This window comes from Sinocyclocheilus grahami, unplaced genomic scaffold (genome assembly GCF_001515645.1).
Source record: "Sinocyclocheilus grahami isolate Dianchi unplaced genomic scaffold, SAMN03320097.WGS_v1.1 scaffold268.1, whole genome shotgun sequence".
NCBI lineage: Eukaryota > Metazoa > Chordata > Actinopteri > Cypriniformes > Cyprinidae > Sinocyclocheilus > Sinocyclocheilus grahami.
Window position 1 is genome coordinate 796,964 of NW_015505447.1, and position 20,389 is coordinate 817,352.

The 20,389-nt window shown below is 37.2% G+C and overlaps 3 protein-coding genes across 6 annotated transcripts in view; all 3 read left to right on the top strand.

Moving 5' to 3' along the window:
• The window catches only part of LOC107599566 (leucine-rich repeat-containing protein 71-like), a 13,724-nt gene extending 13,242 nt beyond the window's left edge, over positions 1–482 (top strand). Inside the window, exon 10 of the mRNA XM_016291208.1 lies at positions 326–482. Within this exon, the coding sequence (XP_016146694.1) occupies positions 326–482 (157 nt within the window). The remainder of the gene's footprint in view (positions 1–325) is intronic.
• A 932-nt stretch (positions 483–1,414) lies between these two features.
• LOC107599511 (histone-lysine N-methyltransferase SETDB1-A-like) lies at positions 1,415–16,415 on the top strand. Of its 3 annotated transcripts, none has more exons than XM_016291125.1 (22): positions 1,415–1,728; positions 4,327–4,527; positions 4,612–4,811; positions 4,912–4,937; positions 6,258–7,539; positions 8,369–8,509; positions 8,614–8,818; positions 9,404–9,477; positions 9,877–10,067; positions 10,389–10,581; positions 10,993–11,281; positions 11,570–11,825; positions 12,019–12,316; positions 12,806–12,872; positions 13,469–13,585; positions 14,003–14,172; positions 14,246–14,473; positions 14,592–14,636; positions 15,321–15,398; positions 15,475–15,677; positions 15,764–15,852; positions 16,039–16,415. In XM_016291125.1, the coding sequence occupies exons 2-22, from the start codon at positions 4,334–4,336 to the stop codon at positions 16,154–16,156; spliced, it is 4,464 nt and encodes a 1,487-aa protein (XP_016146611.1). In that variant the 5' UTR covers positions 1,415–1,728; positions 4,327–4,333; the 3' UTR covers positions 16,157–16,415. The 3 variants fall into 3 exon arrangements, with proteins under 3 accessions (XP_016146611.1, XP_016146613.1, XP_016146612.1); XM_016291127.1 differs by having other exon boundaries at positions 10,996–11,281; XM_016291126.1 differs by having other exon boundaries at positions 1,415–1,724.
• A 725-nt stretch (positions 16,416–17,140) lies between these two features.
• Positions 17,141–19,979, top strand: LOC107599512 (dual specificity protein kinase CLK2-like). Of its 2 annotated transcripts, XM_016291129.1 has the most exons (4): positions 17,141–17,260; positions 18,627–18,820; positions 19,473–19,728; positions 19,841–19,979. In XM_016291129.1, exons 2-4 carry the CDS (start codon positions 18,627–18,629, stop codon positions 19,892–19,894), a joined length of 504 nt encoding a protein of 167 aa, XP_016146615.1. In that variant the 5' UTR covers positions 17,141–17,260; the 3' UTR covers positions 19,895–19,979. The 2 variants fall into 2 exon arrangements, with proteins under 2 accessions (XP_016146615.1, XP_016146614.1); XM_016291128.1 differs by having other exon boundaries at positions 19,473–19,979.
• The last annotated feature ends 410 nt before the right edge of the window (positions 19,980–20,389 follow it).

A 20,389-nucleotide genomic window follows, 5' to 3' on the forward strand; every position in this document is an offset into this window, starting at 1 on the left:
AAATTTTGTTATTGACCAAATACTTATTTTCCACCATAATTTGCAAATAAATTCTTTAAAAATCCTACAATGTGATTTTCTGGATTTTTTTTCTTCTCATTTTGTCTCTCATAGTTGAGGTATACCTATGATGAAAATTACAGGCCTCTCTCTTCTTTTTAAGTGGGAGAACTTGCACAATTGGTGGCTGACTAAATACTTTTTTCCCCCACTGTATATATATATATATAAAATCATATTTAATTTGTTTGTTGCCCCGCGAGATAAGAATTTCATGAGTTTATGAAACCCCTTTTGCTATAATTAGATATTTCCCATTAAACATGGACACATTTGTTTGTCAGAGAGTGGACGTGGTTGAGACAGTGATTCCTCTATTGGATCCTGGAATCGTGCACGCTGGAGGGAAAGTCATTCATCCGGGAAACACATGCCTTACTTCTCTGAATCTCTCAGGTGATTTCATTTCAGAATTGATTTAATTTCAGCATTAGTGTGAAACTGTAGGGGAACTACAGTTAAACCCCGTAGTGAGAGACCAATATGCTCAATGAACACCAGGAGTCAAGTTCAATCAGTTGACAGACAGTTTAGTGAAGACAGAGTTCTCCACACTTCCAAAGGCCGTAGAAAATTAGTAAGAGGAGCCACCCTTGAACTAACTCAGAATATAGACCCACTAGTACTGATAGTCATACGGATGATCAGTTGACGCCATTTCCACAGATTCTGATAGGCTAACATACATAAAAGTTAGTGGATACATGTGGTGCATTGGTCTTTAAATGTCTCATACATCTATCATGAGCACCACATAATAAATTAAGAACAAAGTTCAAAATGATAACTCTTTTTCTATAAAATATAACATCTGTTTATATAATGATTCAGATGAATTATTATAAAACAAATAAATATTTATTCTCTGGAAGCTTCTCTGCTTCTCTCAGATACCAAATACAGACATTGCTTGTAACATACAGTGGGGCAAAAAAGTATTTAGTCAGCCACCAATTGTGCAAGTTCTCCCACTTAAAAAGATGATTATCCGCCGAGTTCCATCCTTTTCCATCAAAGACTAATCACAGGCTGACTAACCAACTGTGATTGGTCCATCTATGCCAGCGCTGAGAAAAGTAACAGTTGGCAAGTGCGATGGTTCGTCCATAAGCGAGTTTGACGATAAATTACAGCACTAAAAATACAAATAGAATCTTTAATAGCCATTTGATAGAAAGCACACGTGGAACTACGCGTTAAACTACAATAATTATCATTTAGAGCTGACACACTTAAAAAATTACAACTATGCCCGTTAAGTCCACCTATTTTAGATCCTCGTTGATGGCAAGCGATTAAAGTGTTTTGTGGGTGTGACTAATCCTCCCGCGTCAACGTGTACTGGACCAATCAGAACGTCTCTTGTAGACTGCGTCCGCCGCCACACAGCACAGGCACAGTAACAGTCTGGGCATTGTTTTCCACCATGCGGTTTTAGTTAATTTTATTGCGCACTTTTTAGTTTTTCATGTAATGTCGTAAGTTGTAGGCTATCTATAAAGACTTTTCCTTGCAGCATTGGTAGACTTTGTGCTTTGCCAACATATAAACAAGCGGAATAGTGTCCGCCATATATAATCCTGCAGCTGCGCGCTTTTTGATATTGTTACTCGAGTGTCTTCAGGATTCAAACATACTACAGCTGCAAGTTGGGGAACTGGACCGTATGTATGTCACCTTGTGTTGTTATCTTGCTTTACGCGGTTGCCATATTGCCATAGCAAAGAGTAGCCACATTTTGGTTTATTAGGCCTTAATTCTAGTCAGTTTAAAGGGAATGGAGTTATATAAGTTATGTTATATATTCCCTCCAGTTGTCACGCCTCTTTACAGTTCTTCATATGTCAGCAGTGTTGGGCTAGTTACTCAAAGAATGTAATATTTTACTCATTACTAGTTGCTCCTTTCAAAAGTAATAGTTACTTATTACTTTCTGGCAACAGTAATTAGTTACACTACTAGTTACTTTACTTTTTCTTCACGCCCCACAGAAGTTGTAACCGTATCCTTCCACATAAAATTCTTCTAGAATGTTACTAACAACATATTTCTGCCTCACCATTTGACCAAAATCCACATTGGATCGCAGTCAGAAGTTATTACAAACACTCAATAGTGATTGATAGTCACATTCAAGTAGAAGTGTTGTATTAATCTCATGAGTTGTCATGTGTAGCTTGAAGCTTTCATTATGTATTTGATCAAATCACATAAGTTTGTAAGAAACTGCCAAAAAGATTCCGAAAAGATATTTTAATTATATAATGTACCACATGCTGATCAGAGGGATGTGGGTGATGCCAGAGTAAAGTAAAGCCACAACTTACACAACAGTGTTCAGATCATATTTATTCCTGACGAAATCAATATAATGCAATATTTCTATCTGCTGAATGTAAGCTTTTCCATATTCCAAGCTTGCCTGCTGCACTGGGGACATCACATGCATGTGCGATTCCTGAAAATCATGAAAATAAATCTAGGAATTATTTGATTGTTGGATTTTAAATCAACTCAAAAGTGATTGATAGTCTCATTCAAGTATAAGTATTGTAATTATTTCATGAGTTATTTTGTGTACCTTGACGCCATCATTATGAATTGTATCCTTCCACATAAAATTCTTCTAGAATGTTACTAACAACATATTTCTGCCTCACCATTTGACCAAAATCCACATTGGATCGCAGTCAGAAGTTATTACAAACACTCAATAGTGATTGATAGTCACATTCAAGTAGAAGTGTTGTATTAATCTCATGAGTTGTCATGTGTAGCTTGAAGCTTTCATTATGTATTTGATCAAATCACATAAGTTTGTAAGAAACTGCCAAAAAGATTCCGAAAAGATATTTTAATTATATAATGTACCACATGCTGATCAGAGGGGTGTCGGTGGGATGTAATGCCAGAGTAAAGTAAAGCCACAACTTACACAACAGTGTTCAGATCATATTTATTCCTGACAAAATCAATATAATGCAATATTTCTATCTGCTGAATGTAAGCTTTTCCATATTCCAAGCTTGCCTGCTGCACTGGGGACATCACATGCATGTGCGATTCCTGAAAATCATGAAAATAAATCTAGGAATTATTTGATTGTTGGATTTTAAATCAGCGGGGTTGAGGCATCAAAAGTAACTACGCTGTTTTATGGATGGTAACTGTAATATTATTACTGAAATCTTATTAGTAATTAGTTAAACTACTAGTTACTGCAAAAAGTAATATTATTACAGTAACTAAGTTACTACTAGTTACTGCCGTTTGAGCTGTCAATCAAGAGTATTGGCCATGTGTTAAGTGCTGGACAATATGCATCCTGCATTCACACTATGTGTCTGTTCAAGAGGTGTTTATGTACAAATATATACATTATGTAGAGATGTTGTACAAATGCTTAAACAACAAAAACAGAATATTGCTTAGATCCCAATGTGAAGTCAAATCCAAGTTAAAGGCGTATTTCATCACATCACTTGCCCACCAGTGGATCCTCTGCAGTGAATGGGTGCCGTCAGAATGAGAGTCTAAACAGCTGATAAAAACATCACAATAATCCACATGGTTACAGACCATCATCCACATGTCACTTCACTCACTCACTTAACGTCTTGTGAAGTGAAAAGCGGCATGTTTGTAAGAAACAAATCCATCGTTAAAATAGAAGTCTATAATCCGTAATAACTCTTCCATCCCCTGTTGACCTCTCACAACAAAATCCCCTGGCAAATTTGTTTAGAACTTTTGGACAGTTTTCACTTGTAAATATTGCTTGATCTGTGCATATCTCTCTTCTGATTCAGACAGGACATTTTCACTAGAAAAAACAATATTATGGAACATATCATATTTTAGCCTGAAGCAGTGATTTGAAGTTTCTTATTACAAACACACTGCTTTTTACTTCACAAGGTGTTAACTAACAGACTGGATTACTTGTGGATTATTGTGCTGTTTTTATCAGCTGTTTGGACTCTCATTCTGATGGCACCCATTCACTGCAGAAGATCCATTGCAGAGCAAGTGATGTAATGCTAAATTTCTCCAAATCTGTTCTGAACATATGCATCTTGAATGCGCTGAGGGTTCATTCTCAGCTATTTTAATTTTTTGGGTCAACTATTCCTTTATACGGAAAATTATGCAAAATGTCAAAACTCAAAAACAGGTATGTAGTGTGTGATGCACAATATGCTATGAGCAAATCAGTTATTGTGCAGTTATTAACGATTGGCCTTTTTCATTATGTTGCTCCAACAGTAGAACCATGAGTAGCAGAAAAGATGATGATAACCTCCTGAGAATGACAAAGGATGACCTGCAGCGCTGGATCCAGGCAGAGGTGGAACGAAACCCTCATCTGGTGCAGAGGCGTGAGCAACTGGTGCAGGTTGAGGAGTGGGTGAAGCAGAAGGAGAGGGAATCCACTTACACCCACCTTCTGTATGGCAATGCCCACGAGTGAGTTACTGTGTTTTTTTAATGATTGATGACAGTATCTCCAAATCACGGTGACCATTTGACTGTGTTTTGTGTCTGTATCAGGTCAGTCCTTGAGTGTGAGTCGGTGATGAAGGGTCTTTATGGAATGCTGGGATTGGAGTACCGAGACGAGGATTCGGAGGAGGAAGGAGGAGGAGGAGAACCACCTGACATCATTCATGTCACAGATGAAGAGGAGTATAGACAGGAAAATAGTGTCTTCAATGGAGATGATGATGATATTGTTGTCATTGATCTGGGAGGTAAAAGACATTTTAATGGAAAGTGCTTGGAAATATTAATATTGTAAAGGATGGCTTTGTAATTAAAAATCTGATACCATGTTGTATTTTTCTCTTGCAGCCACCAAAGAAACCTTGGAACCAATGGTGAGAATGTTAACTGAAAAATTGGTGTCACACATGCAATTTTATTTACATGCAATAAGAAGGTTATACAATAAGGTTATTTTGTATTACGTTTTTCTTTTTGTATTTTTTTTTTATTCCTTTAAATTGTGCTTTTTGAACTTTTTTAATTTTTCATTGTTTTCATTCATTTTTCAAATTTTTTTTTACATGTATTAATTAGGGATGTGCGCGACGACTTATTTGACTGTCGTTTAAACGAAAGTTTTGTATCCGACTAGTCTAAAAGCAAGAAACCCCCAAAAGATGGTAAGAAAAAAACCTCTGTGCGTGCGTGTAGTATATATAATAGCCTATATTTGAAATACTTAATCTATAAATCACACTGTCAAATCCCTCAATTCCGCTTGCCGCACACTTGCCTCGCGTTAGCATAATTTCATTTTAGGCGGTCGTTAAAAAGAAAAAAAAGAAAATCATACACTCAACGTCGGCCAAAGCATAGCTTATTTATTCAAATCAGCTGGGGAAATGCAGAACAATGGAAAATCAATCAATAGCCTGACAGAATTCTTAATCTTCATATAACGTTACCCAACATATTAAAACACAAGTCAAAAACAATAGGAAGGTTTATCAAGAAATAGCATTAAAACCGCTCTTAAAAACGTACTTCGTGTAGGCTATGTTGTCTGAAAACAAAACAATGCCCATTTTACTTACTCAGACCATGAGTTATTTGTTCAGTGAAATTATCAACATGGTCTGGTGAAAGACGGGACCTCAGGTGTTTATTTTTAACAATACAATTACTGCATTTGAAAAAACGCGCTCGGCATGAACTGAAGTCGCAGGCACGCAGAGATAATGAAAAGCAAGCCGATAGAGTTTCAGAAAGCGCCTGGACATCCCGCACCACCACCGAAGTGGGTCTTCGTTAGAGGAATAGACGGCGTGGATGGGATCGCAGCGCCGGCGGGTTGTAGTAAATGACGTGATTGACATTTGCTGGCTTTGGCCAGCCTCTAAGCTAACGCTTACCTGCCTGTATTGAATATGATTACGCATCGCTCAAGTAGAGTTATTGTAAGACAATTTGACATTACACAGTTTACACAAAATTTTTCAGTTTCCTTCTAATTCAAAATAATCCCACACCTTCTCGTCTTTTGCATGGTCATTTTTGAACTCACCGCAACTGACACGAAGAAAACGCATGTGAGGTCAGAGGTAAAAATGTATTATTTTTTCAAACGTTTTATTTTAACTTCTTTAAAACGTTTTAAATGCAATGTTAAAATGATGGTAATTTGAATGATAAGTCTTAATTTTTTCTTTTAGCTTGAAAAGGTGACTGTGGCCATTCAGAAGTCATCCAGACTCGTTCAGGACTTAGTCCATATGGTGAACAAAACCTCCTCCATAAGTGCTGTATCACCATCATCGTCTGACTTCTCCAACAGACCCTCATCAACCTTGACCCCTGAGACCAGCCATTCTGAATCTGTCGCATCAAAAATAATACCATTAAAAATGGAAATACCTGAAAACTCTATTGCAATAGTTAAGAACGAATCTCTATCGAGAGCACCTGAAATGTCCTCGCTTCTCAGGAATTCAGAACAAAAGAAATCTATTGCCTGTCAAAAGCCAGATTCTAAACCAACAATTAAGACTGAACCACAACCAACAGCATTAACCCCTTGGGAAATGAGCATTTCAAACCAACATGAAACTGCTGCTAGTCTTAACTGTCCATCCTTAAAATTAATTAAGACTGAACCTCAATTGACAGCAGTGAGTCCTTCAGAAACACTAGAAACAATTGCCAGTCCTAATTTTGGATCTATAGCAACAATAAAGACTGAGCCTCAGTTGTCGGTAATAAAGCCAGAAATGACTTCGCCTCCAAGCATTTCAAAACCTTTCAAAATATCATCAATTAAGACTGAACCTCAGCTGACAGCATTAACTCCTGAAACATCTTTGCTTGAAAGCGATTTAGAACAGTCAAACAGCCTCAATTCAGATCACGAAGCAGTAAGTAACACTGGACTTACGTTGTCGGCAATGTCTTCAGAAATCCCTTCATTTTCAGGCGACTCGGAACAATTGAAAGTTAGTGCCAGTGAGTCAACCACAGAGATTCCTCCTGAAGTGTCATCATTGCCGAGCAATTCAGAAGAAGCTGTAACTCTTGCCAGCCATGATTCGGAGTCCACAGATGAGACCGGAAAGCCAAAAACGAGCAAATCTGCCAAACCCTCTGTGCCCACAATAAGTCCAACAACTAGGCTGAGATCTTCAAAAAACACTGCGCCTGGTACTAGCACTTCCTGCCCACAAAGGGAAACAACAAGGGCATCATCGCCTGCAGATAATAATAATGACCCCTCTGACACAGAGGACCTGTCTGCTAGTCCTGATGACAGTGATTATGAACCCCCTGAATCACATTCAGAGTCATCGTCAGACAGTGATTATGAACCCCCTAAATCACAATCAGAGTCATTGATAGACCGTGATCATAAACCCCCTAAATCACAGTCAGAGTTATCGACAGATACTACTGATGATACCGGCGGCAATAATGCTCCTGCAGAATCTTCCAGTCCTGATGAAAGTAAGCTTTATTTTTTATTTATACAGCTCATATCACAGTATATTAACTCATGCTTTACATAATGTGTTACAGATGTATCTGAACTAATCAGTTATGACTAATCTTACATTTTCTGTCATACATTTTAGTTAACAAATACAGTTTTCACAAAAATATGAAGCAGCACAACTGATTTCAACACTGATAATAAGAAATGTTTCTTGAGCAGCAAATCAGCATATTAAAATGATTTCTGAAGGATCATGTGACATTGAAGACTGGTGTAAAGGCTGCTGAAAATTCAGCTGAATTCTGCTGAAAATGATATGTATTCACTTGAATAAATTACATTTGAATAGAAATCAAAATAGACCGGTTATAGTAGAAAAGTAATGCTATTTCACAATAATCCTGTTCTTACTCAATTTTTGATCAAATAAATGCAGCCTTGGTGAGCATAAGATACTCCTGTCAATAACATTAAAGAAAATCTTAACAAATCCAAACTTTTAAACAGAAGTGTATATGTGTGTGTATGTATATATATATATATATATATATATATATATATATGCATATACATATATATATACTAGAAAAGTAATGCTATTTCACAATAATCCTGTTCTTACTCAATTTTTGATCAAATAAATGCAGCCTTGGTGAGCATAAGATACTCCTGTCAATAACATTAAAGAAAATCTTAACAAATCCAAACTTTTAAACAGAAGTGTATGTGTATATATATATATATATATATATATATATGCATATACATATACCTGACATCCATATGTCCATCCATACATACAGTAACAGTGTTTGTCCTCTGTCACTGACTCTGTCTTAGGTTCCAAGTCTTCATCCAGTGAGTCCTCCAAGCCTTCTCAAGAACATAAAGAGATAAAACTCAATGTCAGCATGGGAGTTTTGGGGAAAAGGCAACACAACGTGTGGTGTAAAGGAACAGTACAGGAAGTCCAAACAGCAGGTAAGACTGACCTATTCTGTAAATCCACAATACATTCAAATGAAGGTGAAAATCTAATGGATTTGGTTGCATTTTTGACCTGTCTTATCTTTCTTTCCTTTTAGAGGATGGCCTCAGATACAAGGTGGAGTTTAAGAGTGGTAAAGAGATTGTGCTGCCTGCTCATCATGTGGCCTCTCTGAAGCCTCCCGTGCTTAAGGATTTGTTTATTGGCTGTCGTGTTGTGGCCAGCAGCAAAGATGATGAAGGAAAGGTCTCGTTTAATGCTGCTGTGCTGGTTGAGCTTCCTGAGCGCAAGAATCGCATGAGGTGAATTTATGTTCAAGGGATAGTCCTCTTATCCTCAGGTCATTCACAGAGGCGGACAAAGTACTCAACTCTATTACTTGAGTGAAAGTACAGATACTGCTGGTCAAATATTACTCCATTACAAGTAAAAGTTGTAAAGACAGATTTTTACTTAAGTGAAAGTACAGAAGTACTTGCTTTTAGAAGTACTTAAGTACCAAAAGTAAATTTCTTTTTTTTATGTCAATGCAACTTAGAATACATTACACCTACTAGCTTGTAGTATCTTTGGAATAAAGAGCTTTTAGAATGTTAAAAACCTATGGGGGAAAAAATTAACACCCCTACCCACCCCCACAAAAGCAGGATGGTAGTGATTATGAATGACCAGAGGCGGACAGTAACTGTTTTTTCTTTTTTGTTCTTTCATGAAACATGAAAGAAAATATTTAGCATAATGTCCAGGCTATTGCATTTTGTTTTGTTTTCAATTTTCAATATTAGTATTTAACAAGTGTCTTATTTTCTTTGTTTTAATATATGTACATATAATATAGTATATGTCTGATATAATAACTAAATCCATTTGTTAAATGTTTCTATCAGGTTCTTGGTGTTTTATGATGACGGCCAAGTAGATTACCTGGCACTTCCAGACTTTCATGTTGTCTGCAAACAATGTGAGAAATTCTCATTCTTAATTTCTTTATTACTCCATTTCAGCCATTAGTTTAAAGGGGTCATATGATGTTGCTAAAAAGAACAGTATTTTGTGTATTTGGTGTAATGAAATGTTTAATGCGGTTTAAGGTTCAAAAAACACATTATTTTCCACATACTGTACAGTGGGGGAAAAAAGTATTTAGTCAGCCACCAATTGTGCAAGTTCTCCCACTTAAAAAGATGAGAGAGGCCTAGTCTTTGCAACTTTACAGAAGTAAAGTGTTCTTTATGCTCCAAGAGCTTGTATCACTTTAAAGAGAAAGGAACAATTGAAATTGTATCATATGACCCCTTTAAGACCCCATGTAATCACTTGACCGCTAAAAGAGAGTTTTGTAAACTTACTTTCTTTGCAGTGAAAAAGGTGTGGAAGGACATTGAGGATGAGACATTACAGTTGCAGGTTAAGGAATATCTTCGTGTCTATCCCAACCCCATTGCTGTGGTGCTTCGCGTGGGGCAAGACACCATGGCGATGCAGAATGGCAATTTTGAGGCTTGCACGGTGCTCCAGTTGGATGGCAGCCTCATCCAGATCTGCTTTAAGGTGAAAATGAATCCACTGTGGGATGCTAGATTTCTCTGTGAACCTGGTACTCTTCTTTCATCTGCATTTAACTATTTATTGCCTTTGTACCAAGGAACATGAACAACAAAGGGTACTTCATGGGAATGTCACAGAATTTCATTTCATAAGTTTTCTCCCACAGTCAACTCACTTAACCCTACTGGCAGATTTTAGGAGATTCTGATTTTGGAGATAAATTTGTTGGTGAATTTTGTAGGCTGTATCACATTTTAAGGCATCACTGTAATACCACAAGTCGACCATTTTGATGCTGATAAATGTGTTGTTGTTGTTTTCTAGAAAGACAAGCAGAAAGAGTGGATTTTTAAAGGCTCAGACAAGTTGGAACACATTGTAAATATCAAGCAGCGTCTGGCTAAAGATAAACCGCAGAAAAAAGCTCTACAGAAAACACAACATAAACTGCAACAACCATCTCAACAGAAAACGGAACAACCACAGCAACAGAAAGCGCAACAGCCTGCAGTAACAAGTAGACTTTGTGTTTCATGCACATACTGCCTCTTTTATGCATGTTCCCAAATAGACATGTGCCTATTTATATATATTTATAATATATATATATACTATATATTACTAAATATAGTAAAACTGTATTTTGGGTTAATGAACATGCTCATTAGCCTTACAAAAAAAACTGTAGTTGTGCTCTTTTGCAGTCTAATCTCTTGAAACATTTGTTTGCATTATACATTTTTGTTGTTGTGTTATTTTATTTAAATGTTCAATTTTCTTCTTATTTAAAAAAGTTAATACATTTAGGAGGACAGCACATTTTTATTTATCTTTTTTTGTGTGTAATGTAATACAATTCTGTGATAAAAATTTCAGATATAATTGTGATATGAAAATCTGACATCACATGCCCAACTCTGTTGTTTAGCAGGAAATGCCACACCTCAGCGCAACATAACCTCCTCCTTGACAACAGTTGCCTCAGCGACTGTTACTTCAACATCTGTCACCTCAGCAGCTGTATCTCCTGTGTGGGCGATCCGACAATCTGATCCAGTCACCAAAACATTATCTATTAGCCCTCAAAAAATCATGTCAGCTGCTTTCCAGCCAAAGGTCGTCCTCCAGAGGTTGACTATGCTTTCAGCCGTCTGTGTATCAAAGGATAGTATGCACACAGTAGAATCTGCTACTGCAAACAGTACCTCAAATTTAAGGTGAGTAATGGGCTTGTCCTGGTTAAAGGAACAGTTAACCCAAAAATTACAATTTGCTGAAATTGTACTTGCACTCAGGCAATCCCAAAATGTAGTTTCTTCATGGGAACAGATTTGGAGAAATTTAGCTTTACATCACTTGCTCACCAATGAATCTGTTACTTTTGGATGGTTTAAGGGTGAATACATTTTCAGCCAATTTTCATTTTTGGGTGAACTGTTTCTTCAATTACGGAGTAGTTTGAATTTCTCATCACCAACCACGTCATATCGGGCTCTATATTCTAGAAGTGTAAAACGACCTGCCCCTGATGAGGAAGAAGAGCTTGTTTCTGAGGAAGAAGAGCTTGTTTCTGAGGAAGAAGAGCGTGTTTCAAAGCAACACCAGTACAAGTCCATATACTTGCATCATCGCTGTTGTCCAGCATGTCTGGATGGGGTGAGACCGTCTCAAGTCGACATGCACCGTGGTCAAAATCCACTTCTTATCCCACTGCTTTTTAAGTTTAGGCGAATGACTGCTAGAAGGCGCATCGATGGAAAGGTGGGTGGCATTTGATGAAGTTGTTAAGTAGTATTACAATATGAAATTGATTATATTTTAAAATGTATTCCTGTGATGCAAATCTTAATTTTCTGCTGCTGTTACTCCAGTCTTCAGTGTCACCTGATTTTTCAGAAATCATTCTGAAATGCTGATTTGCTGTTCAAGGAACCTTGTTATTTGCCCTCTTTAGGTGTTTTTCCACATTTTCTATCGTTCACCATGTGGGCGGAGCCTGTGCGACATGCAGGAAGTGCAGGAGTACTTGTTTGAAACACGCTGTGACTTCCTTTTCCTGGAAATGTTCTGTATGGACCCATTTGTTCTTGTAAATCGCGCCCGACCTCCTTCCACATCAACTGGCAAGCCTCACCTCTACCTGCCGGACATCTCAGAGGGCAGAGAGGTGTTGCCGGTGCCCTGCGTTAATGAAGTGGACAACACGCTTGCTCCTAACATCAGCTACACCAAAGACAGAGTTCCAGCTCCAGGTGTTTCTGTTAATACTAGCTCAGACTTCTTGATCGGCTGTGACTGCACAGATGGTTGTCTGGACAGGTACAGTTTTTTGAGTCTGCATTTGTGTGTGAAATTTTTTAGGTATGTTACAGATTTAGTACAGGTCGAGCTTTATTTACAGCTGTTTATCTGTGGCATGTTGTCCATTCCTTCAGAAGATGCTTTAGACTCAAGTCATCATTCAATTTGTAAACAGACAAAAGTGCCACTTGCAATGGATGTCTGTAAGGCAAGACAGTAAAAGGGTCAGCCCTTGTTGAATTGAGTGTGTTGCTACACTTTTTGCTTATTTGTTGTTGGTGGCCTTAAAATATTTGATGTAGATTGTAACATTTTCCAATTTTTTTTTAACCGTTTAGACAAACCAGTTTGTCTATGTACTGCATCTACCAATTCCTAACCGACAATCACAGTTCTTGTGATCATAATTCTTGAGGTCATAACCAAATTTCCAGCTCCAGGTGTTTCTGTTAATACTAGCTCAGACTTCTTGATCGGCTGTGACTGCACAGATGGTTGTCTGGACAGGTACAGTTTTTTGAGTCTGCATTTGTGTGTGAAATGTTTTAGGTATGTTACAGATTTAGTACAGGTCGAGCTTTATTTACAGCTGTTTATCTGTGGCATGTTGTCCATTCCTTCAGAAGATGCTTTAGACTCAAGTCATCATTCAATTTGTAAACAGACAAAAGTGCCACTTGCAATGGATGTCTGTAAGGCAAGACAGTAAAAGGGTCAGCCCTTGTTGAATTGAGTGTGTTGCTACACTTTTTGCTTATTTGTTGTTGGTGGCCTTAAAATATTTGATGTAGATTGTAACATTTTCCAATTTTTTTTTAACCGTTTAGACAAACCAGTTTGTCTATGTACTGCATCTACCAATTCCTAACCGACAATCACAGTTCTTGTGATCATAATTCTTGAGGTCATAACCAAAATATGGCTTCCCAGATAAGGTGTTTTTTTGGCTTTGAAGTAATTAATTAATAATGAAGGGGCTGATAACACCTTTTGATTTTAGATTACCAACAAGACATTGACTATGTAAATTGGATTGAACTTGGAACATTCCTTTTAAATTATGGAAATTGTTATTAAACATTTTGTATTTGTATGTGTGACAGGTCAAAGTGTGCATGCCACCAGCTGACCATTGAAGCCACGTCCTTATGCAGTGGTGGTCCAGTGGATGTTAGTGCTGGATACACGCATAAGAGGTTACCAACCACCTTGCCAACAGGGTTAGAAACGACCTTTGTCTGTTTTTCTGTCTGTCTGATTCTCGTATGGTTCAGCACAGCTGAATTTTCAGCATCATAACTCCAGTCTTCAGTGTCACATGATCCTTCAGAAATCATTCTAATATGCTGACTTGCTGCTCAAGAAACATTTCTGATTATTATCAATCTTGGAAACAGTTGTGCTGCTTAATATTTTGTGGAAACCATGATAAATTTTTTCAGGACTCTTTGATGGATGGTAAGTTCAAAAGTACAACATTAAGTTGTAACAATTGAAGTCTTTACCTTGCTGAATAAAAGTATCAAATTATTTTTCAAAAAAGAAAAGAGAACTCACTGAGCCCAAACTTTTAAACGGTAGTGTATAACATTTCTAACCACAAAAATGACATCACACTTCCACTTCCATCCCTGTAGGGTGTATGAATGTAACCCTCTGTGCCGTTGTGATCCAAGAACATGCAGCAACAGGCTGGTTCAGCATGGTCTGCAGCTGCGGCTGGAGCTCTTCATGACACAGCACAAGGGATGGGGCATCCGCTGCAAAGATGATGTAGCCAAGGGCACATTTGTGTGTGTTTTCACTGGTAAGTGAACATAAATTTTAGTTCTTTAAACACAACAAAATTCCTCCCATCACCTCCATCTATCACCTCACAGGTAAAATAATAAACGAAGACCGAATGAATGAGGATGACACAGTGTCCGGCAATGACTATTTGGCCAACCTGGACTTCATTGAGGGTGTGGAGAAACTGAAAGAGGGTTATGAGAGCGCGGCGTACTGCTCGGACACAGAGGTCGAAAGCAACAAGAAGACCATAAGCATGAAAACAGGGCCGTTATGGAAAAACACTCTCTACCGAGAAGACTCTAGCAGTAGTGAAGGTGTGTGGTGTGTGTAAATATTCAGCTTTATGAGCATTTGCACATATTAGCCAAACAATAGCATGTCTTTTCACGTCTGTGTGCAACTGTGAAATCTTTTATGTTGCTTTTTCCATAGAAAGAGAAGAACCTATGGAGCTGGACACAGAACAAGAAATGGAAGGTAAGATGCAGTGTTACTAGTATTTTTTTCTATACTGTTATTGTTTTTATTAATGTTTTGAATAGGCCTGTCGCAATCAATATATCGACTTATCACTCAATATATGTACATGACCTCAATCATTTTTGGTGACGCAATATATCGCCCATTATATTCACATAAACATTAAAGGGGTCATATGATGCGATTTCAAATTTTCCTTTCTCTTTGGAGTGTTACAAGCTCTTGGTTCATTCATGTTTTATGGCCGGTCTGGAATTTCTGTTGTTTTAACCCAAAATAAAGTACAAATCGTATGATGCGTTTCAGAATCACATACTGTACATCATTGTTTGAGGAATGAAAAGCAGATAATATTGATACCAAGAAACAAACATTTAGAATAGATTAAACCAAAGATACATACATACACCTGAATATCAGTGTTTATGGCTTTAACTAATACAAATAACGAGTGGTAACTCAGCTAATCTAATAGGGAAACGTACAAACAACACATGCAATATACCAGATATATTTGTAGAGTATAATAGAGTAACGGTCTTTACCTGTTTTGCATTCTTTGCTGGTGATGGGAAAAGTACATAATTATAAGTAACTAATAAGACAAAATGAATGTTTCGGGAACACTGTGTAGCAAACTAACTTGATGTTTTTTTTTACCTGTCCTCTTTACCTGTTCAGTGAGAAAACTATCCCATAAGCCACATGAAACATCTAAAGATGCTCAGAAGAAAGTGACCAAACAAATGAGAGAGGACGGTCAGTTTCCATTCTCTCTATTCTCCATTTCTGTTCCTCATTTTATGCTTTTAGTGTCTATAATTTGTGTCTACAGGTCAAGAAACCTCAGGTCCAAAGCGTTGCTTTGCCAGAAAGTCATTCCAGAGAAGAGTAAAACCACTAGTAACCACGGATGCAAAGAACGAGAAAATGAGGACAACTCTAACTGGCAACAACACCCGCAGACTGTTCAACGGCGAGGAGGCCTGTTACATCATTGATGCCAGACAAGAGGGCAACCTCGGCCGCTTCATCAACGTAAGCTAAACGTAGCCTTTCGTGATTGTAGACGGAAAAAATTTTTTGTGTGTGTTTTACTCTTAAATCTGCATCTCTCTCTACAGCATAGCTGCAGTCCGAATTTGTTTGTTCAGAACGTCTTTGTCGACACACATGACCTACGGTTTCCATGGGTGGCGTTCTTTGCCAGCAAGTCAGTGCCTTGATTAATACCAGCTCCATTTTCTATTACAGAAACTGAAGTTTTGCTGGAAACTCTTGCTATTTTTAATCTTGTTTTTATAAAAACACATGCGGTCTTTTTATTTATATTTTTAAATGTTATATCCAGACCAGAAAGTTGTCTTATTCTGTTTTTCCTTTGATCTCTCTTTACCAGGCGCATCAAGGCGGGTACAGAGGTGACGTGGGATTATAACTATAAGGTTGGCAGTGTGGAGGGGAAGGTTCTGCTCTGCTGCTGTGGTTCTCTGCGGTGCACAGGAAGGCTGCTCTGATATACTGCTTTCAACAAAAAACACTACAACTTTAATAGAGGTGTTATCATTGTAAACCGTTTCACCAAGCCATCAGAAACATAGTTGTGACACTGTTCTGGAAGAGCATTCCAATCATGAGCCTTTGAATATGAAAAGAATAATAAAATATATTCAAGTTTGTGTTGTTGCTTTTATTGTTTTAACCTCTACGAGTATTGTTAATAGCCACTTACTTGATGTAAATAAAATGTGCAAATATCAAAAAACGACTTTTTGTGTAATGTTTTATCTTGTATGTAATTTATTTTAAGTCAAATATGCAGGTAAAAAAAAAGCTAAGTATGAACAATTACTATTAAAATAATCACGTTGGGGGAGGGGGAATACATTTTTCTCTTTTATGACAAAATGATGTGTGTAATATATACAATTGTCTACTGTGTTAAGGCCCATTCACACCAAGCACGGTAACTAAAGATATAGTTCTAAAAATCGTTCTCAATATTAAAGAATAGCATAGTTCACACCACAACTATAACGATATCGTTGGAATCACTTTTCAAAACGATTTTTTTCCCAGCTGACGAACCGATGAAACACTGACAGCCAATCAGAATCCGTCCTGCTGTAACGAGCTCAAGCATTTAAAGCGGCAGACGCATAAACAGGCGATATCGTTCGCTGGTGTGGACGCTAATATCATTATCTTTATAGTTATCGTTCTTGGTGTGAACGGGGCTTTAGTCTCACTGTAGTATCAAACATAAAATAACTACAATTATTACTACTGTAAAATCAAAATAAAGGAATCCCTTTCAAATATAAGCTTTTCTTTCTTTTTCCACTTTGTTTACTTTTTGTGAAGACATTGTGGTTATTGTAGTAACTGTTATTTGGTAACTGCACATTTTTGCGGATCATTATCACGGAATAAATATTGCGTTGTTTACGTCGGATGTGCAAATGGCACGCGCGCGTATAAAGAAGGTTGGAGGAGGGACCGGAAGTTGTTTTTCTTCAATGTTTAATTGGGCCCGAGCTTGTCCCAAGTAAGAAAATTGGAGGCGAAGCGTAAACACGGATTTTCTTTGGGATAAACGGACAGGACTGGCTGCTAAGACGGTAATTACAAAACATTTTTTTTTACTGTCTGTCACTTTTTGCCCCACTCTCAGCCGAATTACCCACGAACGAGCATCTGAGAAATGGCCCGTTGAAGATTAGAAGATCTCAAAATGGCCGTCGACGCGAAGAGCTGCTGGTCAGCTAGAAAAATATCATATTTATCTGATGTGTTTCAAACGTTACGATGCCATGTAATGTATCGACATTGCCGCACATTTTATAACAATAGAGACGACTAATAAATGGATTCCCTGCTGTTACATTGTAAAAGAAATCGTGATGAAAAACAATAACAACTTGAGCTAACGTTAGTTGGTTAGCCTATCCATTAGTTTCAGAGAAAATGTAGTTTTTTCTTATTTTATATATATATATATATGTAAATCTGCTCACGTTCGTTACTACCGTTAATTTCGAGGTTCTTGGTATTTCAACTTGAAGTTTAAATACATGTTTATGTTTAAATAGTCATATTAATTCTTATTTCTTAACTCTAATTTATTTTTCTGAGGTCTCGAATAATTTTCTCCCTTAATGTTTTCATGCATAATACATATGCATAAAAATCTTTGATATCATATAAAGTTTTCCATGCAGACCGGAGTGGCCCTTTATTCATTATTCAGTATTGCTTAACAGTAACGTGTGTCACTAAAATAAAAATAACGTGGCAAATTTTATTAATTAAAATCTCAGATTTTCTTATGTTAAGTTAACGTCTCATTCTGTCTGTCCTTCCAAGTGTTTTAAGACCTGTTCTAGACCTGCCTCTATAAACTGCACACATAGGGTAAATAATAGTGTAAAAACTTAAGACAGTTGTTTGCTTTTTCCTCTATATACTCATTATTGTTTATATTAAATGGCTGGATTATAGACCTTTTTCCAGCATGTGAAAAGCTTTTTTTAGAAGAGAAGAGTCCAAAATCAATGTGACTTCTAAAAGTCACAGACTAGTTATTCTCACCTCCTTTATTTTTAGCATATAAATATAGATGTCAGTCTTCCATACTTAATGAAAACATATTGAGATTTTAACATTTTATGTATGTTGTGTTCTTGTCTTGCTTTAAAATATGCTGTTGTTAATATTCATGTAGTTCAGCTTTTACCTGTCCAGCTCATAAAAATGTTCAAGATGTTCTGATGTCCATTAAAAAGAAAAAAAAAACATGTATATGTGTATATATGTATGTATGTAAGTGTGTGTGTGTGTATGTATGTGTATATATATATATGTGTGTGTGTGTATGTGTGTGTATATATATATATATATATGTATGTGTATATATAATAAAATATTAATTATACTTTTTTTTCCCCCCGTGTATTTATCATAATATATTTGTTGCAGCTTGTGCAGATGCCACACTCCAGACGGTACCCATCCTCGGAGAGGGCCAGCCACTGCAGCTACCAAGGTCGTTTTCGGGAGCGGGACAGAGATCGAGGGAGAAAACCTCGGCATCGCCGCTCACCGACGTTCTCCTCCAGCAGTGAACGTGAGAGGAGGGGGAGAGGACACAGACAGAATCCCGGCTATGCCCGATCCAGGAGGTATGATCAAGTACTGGAACCATTGACCAAAATTTCATGGTTTACCATTGCTTGATGCCTTACACGGCTGAAAAAAGCACAAGCTGATAGCAGTTGGTTTTCAGGGAAGTATTACAATAGTAATATTTACTTTGTGTATATTTAGTAATAAATATAATAATCTTACTTTTTAATATGCATATTAAGTAACAAAAACTGTTATCAGCACTGATAATAAGAAATGTTTCTTGAGCAGCAAATCAGCATATTACATTATAAAAAATAAAAAAAAGATAAATCACTTCTTTTCCCAAATAAATTGCTATTTGATTAACATATGGTACGTTTATTGTATTTACTAGTTCTACATGAGATGAAGTTAGTAGTTCCTTTGCCTCTTCTCTTTTTGGATTTCTTATGAATAATTTTTCAGATTTGAATTTCCTCTATGTATGCAGTATTCACCACTGACTTTATTTGCAGTCAAAATGGTTTAAACTTTAATTATTAAGGTTTAATAATTAACCTGTGGTAATGTTTAAACCTGATAATATGGTAAAGTTTTTTTTTTAATGAATATTAATTCAAAACCAGGAAGTATGCAGTGGTTACTTTGAAGCAGAATCATTTTGTAATTCTGTAAAGTGTTAAATGGCACTTATCTTCTCCCCAGCTACGACAACCGCTCTTCAGACCGCAGGCCTTACGACAGACATTACGGCGAGAGCTATCGGCGCCTAGACCACAGCCGCGACTGGGACAGGGAGCACGGGACGCCGAGCAACTACTACTCCCGCGACACCTCGCCCAGCTATGACTACCGCCGGGGCCGCGATCGGGACCGTGAGGACTCGTACCGGGGGAAAGGCAGCAGGCGTAAGCACAAACGAAGGCGGCGTAGAACCAGGTCCTATAGCCCATCGTCCTCGGTGAGTACTTCAATACCCGAGCCTGCTCTTTCCCACCCCCAAATCCTTTCTCCTATCTCTACCCCTACACGCTCCTGTCTTTCTTTCTCCATAATGCTTTTCTTTTCCACAGCCCCAGGATTTGGTAAGTATGAACTCCTTTGTTTTATGTTCTTCTTTTTGTTGACGTTTTGTCTTTTTTGATAGTGATAGTCCAAGTCTTGGCTTTCAGTGTTAGCCCCATCTGTAACATTAAATAGTGAGACTCAATCCAATATAAACTTAAGACAGTTGTTTGCTTTTTCCTCTATATACTCATTATTGTTTATATTAAATGGCTGGATTATAGACCTTTTTCCAGCATGTGAAAAGCTTTTTTTAGAAGAGAAGAGTCCAAAATCAATGTGACTTCTAAAAGTCACAGACTAGTTATTCTCACCTCCTTTATTTTTAGCATATAAATATAGATGTCAGTCTTCCATACTTAATGAAAACATATTGAGATTTTAACATTTTATGTATGTTGTGTTCTTGTCTTGCTTTAAAATATGCTGTTGTTAATATTCATGTAGTTCAGCTTTTACCTGTCCAGCTCATAAAAATGTTCAAGATGTTCTGATGTCCATTAAAAAGAAAAAAAAACATGTATATGTGTATATATGTATGTATGTAAGTGTGTGTG